The sequence below is a fragment of the Silurus aristotelis genome (genome assembly GCF_946808225.1).
Source record: "Silurus aristotelis genome assembly, chromosome: 10".
Classification (NCBI taxonomy): domain Eukaryota; kingdom Metazoa; phylum Chordata; class Actinopteri; order Siluriformes; family Siluridae; genus Silurus; species Silurus aristotelis.
Window position 1 is genome coordinate 2,484,118 of NC_139583.1, and position 12,564 is coordinate 2,496,681.

At 43.0% G+C, this 12,564-nt stretch overlaps 1 protein-coding gene across 1 annotated transcript in view; it reads right to left on the bottom strand.

The window, feature by feature from the left end:
• pepd (peptidase D) overlaps positions 1 to 12,564 on the bottom strand; it is a 46,865-nt gene that overhangs the window by 24,242 nt on the left and 10,059 nt on the right. Inside the window, exons 5-8 of the mRNA XM_083552437.1 lie at positions 10,106 to 10,153; positions 8,399 to 8,460; positions 7,660 to 7,704; positions 4,217 to 4,292 (exon numbers count right to left, since the gene is read on the bottom strand). Of these exons, the coding sequence (XP_083408563.1) occupies positions 4,217 to 4,292; positions 7,660 to 7,704; positions 8,399 to 8,460; positions 10,106 to 10,153 (231 nt within the window). The remainder of the gene's footprint in view (positions 1 to 4,216; positions 4,293 to 7,659; positions 7,705 to 8,398; positions 8,461 to 10,105; positions 10,154 to 12,564) is intronic.

A 12,564-nucleotide genomic window follows, 5' to 3' on the forward strand; every position in this document is an offset into this window, starting at 1 on the left:
AAGAGGGAGGAACAGTATGAAAAAAGGGAAAAATAAGAGAGCAAGAGAGAGAAAGAGAGCAAGAGAAGGTGAATCAGGTGAAGAGCGCAGGATTTTAATGATGCCCTGAGAGACGACTCTCACAACCCGTGTGTGTGTGTGTGTGTGTGTGTGTAAAGAGAAATGCCTCTCGGCTTCTTAGGATCTTTCTTTTACAGTCTCTCTCTCTCACAATTTCTTTGTGCACGTGTGTGTGTGTGTGTGTGTGTGTGTGTGTGTGTGTGTGTGTGTGTGTGTGTGCGCACATGTACCCTCATGTACACGCGCACACAACTGGATGATGAAGATGATATGATGATGATTCTGACGATGATGACTTATGACGGGAATGACGAGAACTACGATGACGATGGTGATAAAGACGATGATAATGAGGACGAAGATGCAGGTGATGAAGAAAGACAAAGACAAGGATATTTTGAAGATGATAATTTTCTGATCAGTCCCTTGATATCACCCCCTTATGACTGTACGGTGACCTGCTGCCTGCGATACACAGTTACAGGTCAGGATTTTGAAGTCGATCAATGGAAATGGAGAGAGAGAGAGAGAGAGAGAGAGAGAGAGAGAGAGAGAGAGAGAGAGAGAGAGAGAGAGAGAGAGAGATGAGAAAATCCAATTTTTACATCACACGTGAACCTAAAGCAGCTTCCGAGGCAGAGTCATCCTCAGGACAGCGCTGCATTAGAGAAGAGAAATGAATTATGGGTGAAAACTTGTTTCGTGCGTGCGGCTTTTATACGCCGATATATAAAATATATATGGAAATGCTGATTAAGCGTAAATTGTTCCGGGTTTATACGAGGACGTTGATACGGTGTTGAGGAGACACATGGCGTGGTTTAAAGGCTGTAACCTCATTTCTGCTCCACATGCACTGCCGTGTAATACATCATACACCAAGTGTCCTCATTTCACCCACATCCACACACAACTGATCAGATAGAAGATAGAAGAGGAAAAGGAGACTGCTCCAGCATGACAATGTGTCTTACCTCCAGCTCCATGAAGATATGCTTCACATGAGTCATGAGGTATGGAAATCTCCTGACCTCAACCCTGTTGAATGTGATCAGATGAACCCCAAACCTTCTCGTCTCACCTTTAGCAGGACCTGACATTACTAACATCCTTGTACCTGAATAATTTTTAAATCTCCATAAAATCTGGTGGAACATCTTCCCAGAAGAATGGAGGGCAAATGGGCACTCAATGTGGAATCAAATTTTCAAAAAGAACAAGGTGTCCACTAACCTTTTCCCGTATAGTGTATATGTTTCTTCCATTTTCTTCCTAAATGTTTTACATTATATTTTAGAAGTATTTATTTCTTAATTTTTATGAGGGTCAAACCTTCACCAAAAAATTAATTACATGATGACCTCATACTTTACACCCTTCGACCCTGAAGCCCACGACAATACAGTTTAATACACAGCCTAAACAACCTCCGTGTTCTACTTCAATGGAGACGAAAAGACGCAAAACTCTCCTTAATGACCGTTAAAAATCATAAAAAAAAAAATCATCTGAGACCAAATTAGAAGAAGAAGAGATGCAAAACTGGCCTTTGGGCGCCCCGGCGCTGGCGTATTAAATCTTAACGGATCAGAGGAACGTTTAAGGTCATGCGTATAATTAAAGGCAGGGAAAACAAAAACACACCACGCTAATGAAGACACGGATTAGAAAGGACAGATGTGATGTTAGCGAGAGAGCGAGAAGACTGAAAGCGTTGAGGATGTCGTTTCTTTGACCAGAAGCACAGCGGTGCATCGGCGCGATCCTGAAAAGTCCTAAACACAGCTGTCTAACTGCGACTCGTCTCCAGTAAACATACGCAGAGGTTACAGCGTCTCGGTGCTGCTGAGGAAATTGTATCTGAATCACTGCACTGAGTTTCTTGTGCTGCACCGGGACGTTCCAGAGGTATAGAAATGGTCTCCGCAAATGAAAGCTCCAGACAAGAAGGAGTGGCCTTTGCATTTGTAAGTTCTAGAAGAGTAGGTGTAACTTTTGCACACATAAGTGTCAGAAAAGCAGGTGTGGCCTGTGCACCTGTAAGTTCCAGAGGAGAAGGTATGGCCTGTGCAAGACTCAGAGGAGAAGGTATTTCCTGTGCAAGTTTCAAAGAAAGTATGGCCTGTGCAAGTTCCAGTGGAGAAGGTATTTACGGTGCAAGTTCCTAAGAAGATATGGCCTGTGCAAATAAAAGGTCCAGATAAGAAGGTAGGGTCTTTGCACCTGTAAGTTCTAGAGGAGAAGGTATGGCCTTTGCACCTGTGAATTCTAGATGAGAAGGCATGGTTTTTGCACCTGTAAGTTCTAGAGGAGAAGGCATGGTCTTTGCACCAGTAGGTTCTAGAGGTAAAGGCATGGTCTGTGCCAATGCAAGTTCCAGAGACAGAGGTGGGGCCTTTGCACCTGTTTATCCAGACAAATAAGCATCATCTCTGAAACTCAAAGTTTTATAGAAGGAGATGTGGCCTCTGCACTGCTTTCAAAGTAGGTGCACCCACTGCACCTTAGAAGTAGGCACTGTCTTTCAGAGTCCACAGAAGGAGGTGTGACCTCTGGACCTGTATGTCTTAAAGAAGTAGGCTTGGCATCTGCAACATATCTCCAGACTAGGACGGGTGACCTTCGCCCCTGCAAGTTTCTGAAAAGTCCTATGCACCTGAACTGTAAGTTGTGGTGGCATAAATTGTGGCCTTTGGACTTGTAAGTGTCAGAAGTTGGCATGGCCTATGCAACTCTAATGTCCAAAGAAGGAGATGCGTTCGGGAGGAGTATGTTTGGCCTCGGCAAACTGAAACTTTCAGTGCAGCTGTAAAATTCAGGGAAGTAGGAGTGAAGGTCAATCTCCGTAAGAAGACATGGCCTCTTTGCTTTAACCTGAGATAGTGAACACTTTCATAAAAACACCTCAGACTCGAGGGCCAGTTGGTGCTACAGGGTTTGGAAGATGCTGTGGGTTTTTTTTTTTTTTGCATAGTGAACATAGACTTTCTTCCCACTCTGGCATCATTTTCAAATCCTGTACCCCCTCTACACTCGTTCACTCATTCAGCTGAACATGCTGGTGGTGTCCAGAGTCTGTGCAGCTTCAGAAAATTAATATCCAATACTGCTGGCCAGGCGAGTCTGCAGCGAGGAGGCGTTTGTCTTAATCAGTCGCTGGCTGAAGTGGCACTTATGAAGACCTATGTGCCTTAATAGAAGATGAGGGTTTTATTGGCTGAGACCCTCGAGTCTTTCCAAGGCCGAGCGAAAATACGAAACAATCGCGCTGTTCCGGCTCGACCTCTTAACACGAGGACACATCTGAGGGCTGTGACGCCTCTCTGTGCGTGAGCTTTACACCAATAACAAGTCGGGAAAAAAAATACTGAAAGGAATACTGGAGAAAGAAGAAATTCAGGGAACGCGTCACTTCACTTCATTACCCTTCTGGAAAATCCCTTTCTCTCTTTATACACACTGGAGGAAATGAATCCCACGTTCTACTACGTGACCCTCAGTTGTCTAAATCCTCTTCAGGAGCGAGTGGTGTGGCCACACGGGGAATTTACACTCGTCCGTACTTTATATTTATTAAAAAGGCTTCTGGGAAGCAGGAGCAGATTGTGTATTGGATTCTGGATTCCAATCCAGAATCCAATACAACAACAAAAACAACAACAACAACAATAATAAAAAATAGCCCACACATAGATCCAACACAACACTCAGAAACCACACCTTTCAGTGTCGAGGGAAAAAGTAGAGAGAGAGAAAGAGAGAGAGAGAGAGAGAGAGAGAGAGAGAGAGAGAGAGAGAGAGAGAGAGAGAGAGAGAGAGAGAAAGAAAGTGATACTGAGACGAATGAAAAAAAAAATGAGACTGTAAAAGAACAATAAAAAATAGAGATGGATGTATGGACAAATGGCTGGAATGATGGATGGATGGATGGATAGATGGATGGAGAAAGACAGACAACCTAAGAGACGTTACACTGGACTTCACAACACGACTTACTGACCAGAGCTTTAATTATACACATAAGAACCCTAAGCGTATCTTCTTCTTGTGGAATAAATAACCATGAACACACACACACACACACACACACACACACACACACACACACACACACACACACACACACACACACACACACACACACACACACACCTACCTCTTTGTGAGCTTCACTGGAAATTCGGTTAGTGTAGCGCAGAACCTCCAACTCCATATCTGTCTTAATCAGACGACTGCAAAAAGTGAGAGAGAGAGACAAAAAGAAAGAGAGAAAGAAAGAGACAGACAGGCAGAGAGGGAAAAAGAAAGACAGAGTAAAAAGAGACAATGAGAGAGAGACAGGGAGACCAACAGAGAGAGGAAGAGACAGAGTTTTATATATAAAAAACAAAGAAAAACACCAGATTTACTTGTAAATCACTCTAATAAAAGGCAGGTGGGCGTGGCCCAATATTCTAATAAACATTATTGTTTGACAGCATCTGTTAGAGACTCCATGTCTGAGAGGTCTGAGGGTTCATGTTCACTCATTTGTTTAGCACGTGCTCCAGTTTAGCTCTAAATCACTTAACTAGATTTGACTAAAAGTTTTAGGTGCGACTGTGAAAGAAAAGTGAAGGACTACACACGTCTTCAGAAGGCCAGTGTGTGGTTTGGGACGTGTGCTGGCTATGAGAGTGTGTAACTGTTTCTACACATCTAGCAACACTTAACAGAGTGTGTATGAGTTCCATGACTCAGACGGATCTAAAAACGTAGCGTCTCGAGGAAAACGTTCTCAGACTGCGATTTACACCTTCTTAAATATCTGACGGTTGAAGAGACGAGCGTGAGCTCCACGACCGCGACGCTTCGCTTGTGTCAAAGCGCCAGATCTTAAATTATCTCCAGACATCAAGGGTTTATTTTTACCTTTTATAAAAAAACGTGTTGAAGGAAACGTGAAACTCTTTTACGCCATTAACACAAGAACAAAAAAAAAGTTACACAGAACAGCTGGAGCTGTTTCTATTCCAGCTCTTCTGATCCTGATACTAATGATACACTTCACATCCAAAACAGGAGAAAGTGTGCAAATACGCACGTGTGTGTGTGTGTGTGTGTGTGTACACACGTTTCTTACAGTGCATCCAGTGCTTTACTTTTTCCACATTTTATGTTACATCTTTATTCCAAAATGCATTGAATTCAATATTTTAATAAAATTTCTACAAGCAAAACTTTATAAATGACAAGGTAAAAGACGTTTCTCTGCAGAACCTCTCAAGCTTCATCAGATTAGATGGAGAGCATCGGTGCCCAGCCATTTTCAGATCTTCAGAGATGTTTACTCAGGTTCAAATCTGGGCTCTGACTGGGCCATCGAGGACATTCACAGAGTCGTCCCGTAGCCACTCCTTTGTTATCTTGACTGTGTGTTTTGGGACATTGTCCTGTTGGAAGATGAAACCGTCGCTCCAGTCTGAGGTCCAGAGCGCTCTGGAGAAGGTTTTCATCAAGGACGTCTCTGCACATTGCTGCATTCATCTTTCCCTTGATCCTGACCAGTCTCCCAGTTCCTGCTGCTGAAAAACATCCCACAGCATGATGCTGCCACCACCATGCTTCAGTGTAAGGATGTTATTAACCAGGTAATGAGCGGTGCCTGGTTTCCTCCAGACATGACGCTTGGCATTCAGGCCGAATAATTTAATCTTTGTTTCTCATAGTCTGCAAGTCCTTCAGGTGCCTTTTGGCAAACTCCAGGTCATGTGCCTTTACTTCCGTCCAGCCACTCTACCATACAGGCCTGACTGGTGGAGTGCTGCCGAGATGGTTGTTCTTCTGGAAGGGTCTTCTCTCTCTCTCTCCACAGAGAAATGCTGAAGCTCTTTTAGAGTGACCATCGGGTTCTTAGTCACCTTCCTGTCTAAGGACCTTCTCCCTGATCGCTCAGTTTGGTTGGGCTGCTCCACTCTAGGAAGAGTCCTGGTGGTTAAAAACTTCTTCCATTTACAGATGATGGAGGCCACTGTGCTCGTTTGGACCTTCAATGCTGCAGAAATGTTTGTCTCCTTCCCCACATCTGTGCCTCGATACAGTTTTAGAGGTCTACAGCAATTCCTTTGACTTCATGGGCCTGGTTTGTGCTCTGACATGAGGAAAATAATGAATTTAATGCATTTTAGAATAAAGGTGTAACAAGAAAATGTGGAAAAAAAAAGGGAAGCGCTGTGAACTTTCTGAACGCACTGTACAATGACTTAATGCGACCTATTATAAGGCACTAATAAAACTCCTGAAATACCACCACATGCACCACAGGAGTGAATGCACACACACTACAATTATTACACAATAAACGGTATGATCCGCAACTAAATCGCATACGGGGCCAAAATCTAAAACATGGTCCAAGTCCGACAACCTTGGACTAGTTGGTGACATTTTTGTTGTTATATTGAATATTTGTCGCACGTACGAGGATCTGTAACGGAAAATAAGAAACGGAATTGAAATTTGGAATCCTGAGGTGTGAGTTTGAGCGGAAACGTAACCCTCAGACAAGAGGGATGAAGGTCTGGTCGAGGTGCAGCTGTAATGAAGCTGCTTGCTAGCAGGCACTGAACATGAGCGGGAGTAATGCAGAGAGCAGGCAGCCAGGCACGCAAACCATTACACTGACACAGAGAGATAGATAGGAAGAGAGAGAATACAAAAACGAGAGGTCTGTCTTCCGGTGCACTTGTTGACATCTCCTTTGTCTTTCAGGACGGCTCCGAGTGCCTCGGCTCTAAATTAGCACTGAGGGTCAGATTGGCTCTGAAAGCGGTACGCTGGTGACGTCAGAGACTCTCGAGCACAGCATTGTTTAGACGCCGATCTCAAAGTTCCCTCTGAAACTCATTTCTTCCCTCAGCACTAACACACTTTCTATCCCGCTCACGGCACCGACGCGGCTCGACACATGAATGCTTTATCAGCATATTCCATCCGTGTCCTGATGAGAAGAAGTTCATCACGCTGAGTCTCGCCGTCTCCGAATAAAGAGACAAGAAACCGAGCCGAGGCGTCAAACTTTTTATCGAAAAACCTCTAAAGTTCGATCAGCGGATTCCCGACATCTTCTGACGTGGTTAATTGGAATTTAGCGCGCAGCTAGCTCGTCTCTTCAGATTACAGCCGCCATCCGAGAAAAGAAGATCAGAGCGACGTGAAAAACACACCGTGTCTGATGAAGCGATGATAAATATCCGAATCGTTTGATTAGTTATATCGGTTTCACTCTACTCCTAAACCTTTCTGCCCTACTGGAGCTTCATTAGCTAGAGCTGAGGGTCAAATAAAGGTCAAGTCAGTGCCAGATGATGTCTTACAATACCAGAAACACCAAAACTAGACCTTCATCACACCATCTGAGAGCTGAAAGTTCTACATGTAATTATAACAATTATAACAATATACTTTTTATCGTGAAAATGTTGACCATATATGGCAATTTAGGGCGTGTCTTTATGTAAATGTGTGCGGTTGTGAACGAGCAGAGGAACATCCAGGATTTACGAACCCTCCTCGTGTACATGTGAATTGTTCTTCACACTTTTATAAAGAGAATCTTACCAATCCACGATTACAGGATGCAGGAGGGAGTTGTTCACATGGAAACTGAAAGAGAAAAATCAAATCTACTCATCACTCAGACATCAAAGAGAAACAATAAGAACAAAAGAAAATGCAGTTAACGCCTGAAAAGTAATATAATAATAATAATAATAATCTGACGAGGTAAAAAGTAACCGCAGGTCGATAAAAAGTGCTGAGATTCTGTACGGGAATCAGTAGGAGGAGGAGGTGGTGATGATGATGATGATCATCAGGATCCTCCAGCGACAGTCGAGCGTTTCATCTTTAATCAAATCCTCAGCGACTTTTTAAACCCGTTCCGTCTCATACTGTACATCCACCCATTCACTCAACTGCAATTTCACTTAGATACGATAACCAATATTTTATCTTCTGAATCTGTGTCTCACATCAAAGAAGAGCCACGCAGGAGATCCGGAACACGTCTACTATACGTGTGGAGAAAAGCCATGAAATAGAACGGATTATACGTAACATCTCTCACACACACACACACGTCTTCTAAACCACTTTCTAAACCGTCCACACTCCTCTATTAGAGACGGCATGAAAGAAAACTCGGTTTATTATGTTGTATTGAAAACGAATCATCTGGTTATGACGAGGACACGTCTTGACCACACGTTTCTCGCGATAACGAGATGTTTTTCCTCGTCGTAATGAGAAGCGGCTCTTGTAGCAGTAAAGTGTTTTCACAACAACATGCTTTTCTCACCGGCTGATTCCTTCAAAGGATGCTTCACGGCAGATACTGCCACTGTCGGTGTTCAAGCCTCGCTGGAGGGGAGAGAGAGAGAGGGGGAGAGAGAGAGAGAGAGAGATGGATAAGGAAAGCAGAAACAGAATGTAAATGTGAGAGCGAGGCATGTACTAAAGACTCTCAAGGCTGCATTCAAGTGCCTCATTATCCAAACCATTATTGCTGTTCAAAACCCCTCAATTGAATACAATCTGTTTGATCAGACGGAGAGAAAAAGGGAACATTCCCTCGTTTTTGTTCTGAGCGTGACTGAGACGGCAGAGCGCGAGACGTGGATGTTGATGGTGCAGAATGATGGTTTAGTGGTAAATTGGAGCTTTTGATGTCAGAAGGAGTAAAAAAAATGTACGGCCTCGAGGCAGCCGGCGATTTGTAGGTCACTTCCATTATGTGCAAGTGAACATCAATCTTCTCAACTGAGAATGAAGCTTGTAGGAGGGGTTTAGTGTGTGTGTGTGTGTGTGTGTGTGTGTGTGTGTGTGTGTGTGTGTGAACATGCTTTCACAGAGACACATTACAGTGAAGTATATTAGTACATGAGGAGTCAATTCATGTGAGAAAATCTGAGATATGATATGTATTATATATACACACACACACACACACACACACACACACACTACGGACAAAAGTATTTGGACACCTGACCTTTCCTGACATATGTGGCTCTTCTCCAAACTGTTGGAGGCACACAGTTGTATTGGACATCGTTTAAAGTGGGAGCCTGAAATTTTCTATTCACTTAAACTAGGAGACACAAAATCTGTTCCAGTGCCACAAAGCAAACTCCATTAAGATCAAACTCCATTAAGATCTGCTTTGCATGTTTTGGAGTGGAAGATGTCCTGCTATAGAACTCGGACCTCAACTTTATTGAACGCTTTTGGGATGAATGTGAACGTTGACTGCACCCCAGGTCTCCTCACCTTCTCACATCAGTACCTGACTTTACTCACACCCTTGTGGATGATGAACACAAATGTTCACAAGCACATGGCAAAAATCTAGTGGAACATCTTCCCTGAAGAGTGGAGGGAACTGTAGGAGCAAATTGGGACCAAATGTGGAATTTGATGCTCAATTATCACAAAACATACTTATGAGCAGGTGACATTAGCACACAGAAATCTTAGTCAGGTGTCATCACACTTTTGTCCATATTGTGTATGTATAGAAAATATACACATAGAAACACGTTTCGTTATTATAGATGATACAAATACATGGTAACTTTTACGTCTTTCGAAGCCTCATCAATCCCAAAAATCGACTCCATACTGTTTTTTATATGGAAAATAGTTGCTACGGAAACGTGTAAACGCATCGCTATGACTCACCACTGTTTTTTCAATCTAAATACAAAAAAAGGTGCAGAATCAGCATTTATTGATCCTGTTGAAAAATTGTGGAATGTACATACGTTCAAATATTTAAAAAAAAACAAAACTGAATTTCGTTCTTTTTCTCTTTTGTTTCTCACTTTTTTGGCTATAAGTAGCTTCAAAATGGTGCTACAAAGATGACCCTGGAATCACGAGTACAAATAAAAGTGGACATCCTGCCACTGTGTGTTAGATCTTCTGTAAGATCACTACACTTATTTAAAGGTCAGAGTTTCAGAGTCGTATTCAACAGAATAATCAGAAGAATAAGATCTTTTACCAGTGTGAGGAGGACAGACGGCTTCTTGTTGGTCAGGATCTCAGCAATCTGTAGACACACATGGAGGTTCATATTGAGTCAGGAGATCATCTGACATTTTAGACATCACTGCTGGAGTCACTGCAAGGACCTTTTCCGATAAAAAGGTCGATCCGATGACGACAGTCGCTTCGTCTGATTCCTGTAGGCTGTGAATATTTTTAAAGAGGCAGCTGATTATTCAGGAAGAGAAAGAAAGAGAGAGAAAAACGGCAAGCAAAGGATTCTGGGATGCCTATGGGTCTCTAATATGGCTAAAGACATCATTCACAAACCAGTCTCTGGTGGAAGTTCTCTCCACGCCACCATTTTGAAGGAATGAAGTTCGGGATAAAACACGTTTTTTTTTAAACACACAAAAAGAAGTTTAGGATCGGAGCTCATAAACACAATCTCAGATCAGGACAACATCTCGCTCTGTCCATCACCAAACAGCAAACACAAAAGTAGCCTACGGCGGCTCTTCCTCCGAGCTGGAGATGATCAATCCACACAGAACTGCAGATTAATGGAACACGGAGCTCTGATGATACGTACTTAATGTACCGAACCCAGACAAATTACAAACACGCTGGGAACAACGGAAAAGCTGCGACTCTCTGACCACGGGTTAAAGGAGTGATAAATCACACAGGGAGGGAAAAGACGGATCCAGTGTCAAATAGTTTGGAATTTTTTGAGCTGAGATACGAAGTGAGATCCCTCTCATGATCAATCTCATACAGAGATGTAGATGTGTGTGATTAACAGTGATGTTTGTTTCATTGCGATGCAGCAGAATCCTGCATCAAATAAACCCTAACTAGCTTTAACAGCGCACCGATATTCCGACGTCCTCGGCATTAAGGACAGCGGGAACTAATTCTCAGGTTAATATCCAGGGCGTGAACCAGTCAGCAGACTGCACAGAGGGAAAGCTGACTGATCTTGATGTGAGAAGTAGCGCTCGGGTTAAACGCAGCCTCGGGCCAAGCTTGACCATGAAGGAGCGCAGAGTCGGAGTCAAAGCTCTCAGCAATGAGAGCTGTCTGTCTACAGACATCATAATCTCCTGTAGTGAAGCTCAGCACAGCTTCACAGTTTTACTCACATCTAAGAGACCGGACGGAACGAGCGAGGGGACGACGTGACGTGACTGTTTATGGTTTTAAAAACGTCTCCATCGTCCACTCAAGAGATCAGGACTTCCTCTGACAGACACATCAATCAAACCAATATGGGCGGGTCCTCAGTTTACGTCTCCTCACTACGTCTCCTCATTTCAATCAATTAAAAATAAACCTGGATGCTCTGCAATTCAATATGGTACAAATAGTTCACGTTTATTTTCCCGCTTCAGACAGACGGCGAATCATCAATTTACTTCAATGCCTTCTGACCGTTAACACACGACCCCTTTCACACACACGCCTTTGTAGCGTAAAATTATAAAAAGATAAAATAAGCCCAGAGGTTGTTTTTTTTCCTGTTGTGTGTGCAGGAAGTTACAGCTCTACCTCTGCCATGTTAATCTGTGTTCTATGTGACTCTGAGGACACGCCTCGGTCTCCGTAGCGTAGCGATGCGTCGTATTCACGTAGCGGCGGCGGCGCTGAGAGAACGCGCTCGAGAAACGGTTAAACAACGAGAATTCGATCGACATACAAAATATTGTTTAGAAACAAACCTGTCACTTTTCTAATTAATAAAAGCGCATCTACTAATAATAAGCATATATAACTACAGACGCTCCCCACCTCACGTACGAGTTCCGTTCGGAACGTGCAATCGCACCATGAAGTTTTTACGGTGTTCGTTGATGATGTAAGAGCTGTAACCACTATCAAGATTCGCTCACTCAAACCATCTCATTATCGACATACATCTCCAATTATACCTCTTTCTCTAAATTCATTTAGCAGACCACCGTACAGTTACTATAGCAACGATAAGACTCGGCAGAGTTTCATCTAAACGTCTCAAACCATCAGCAGTGAAGCTTCTCTTCGTCTCGGCCATAAAAAAACGATTCCGTTAATACGAACTTTCGTAATCGATTTCCTGACGTTTGATCTCGTCAGCACGTTACTGCACGTTCCATGAGTAAACGTGGCAGTGTTCATCAGTATTACCGGGTCCAGAGATTTCAGCTCGGGGCTTTTTCTGTTCTTTTTATATCTGAGCAGAAATTCTTAAATGAAAGCAAGAATCAAATCCGGTAAATTCTTCTCCTAAAAAAATCCACTCGTGTTTCTCTAATTGTTCATTTTTTTAACTCGTATTGCAGATAATCGAGATTAATGACACAAAAAATGTTCAGTCTGAAGAAAGCACAAAGAATAAATCACGCTCGGGGCAGTGAGATGGATCACAACATCAACAGCATTTTCAGCTTGGATTCATGCTGCACAAGAAATATAGTGAAAATACACTAGTGAAGG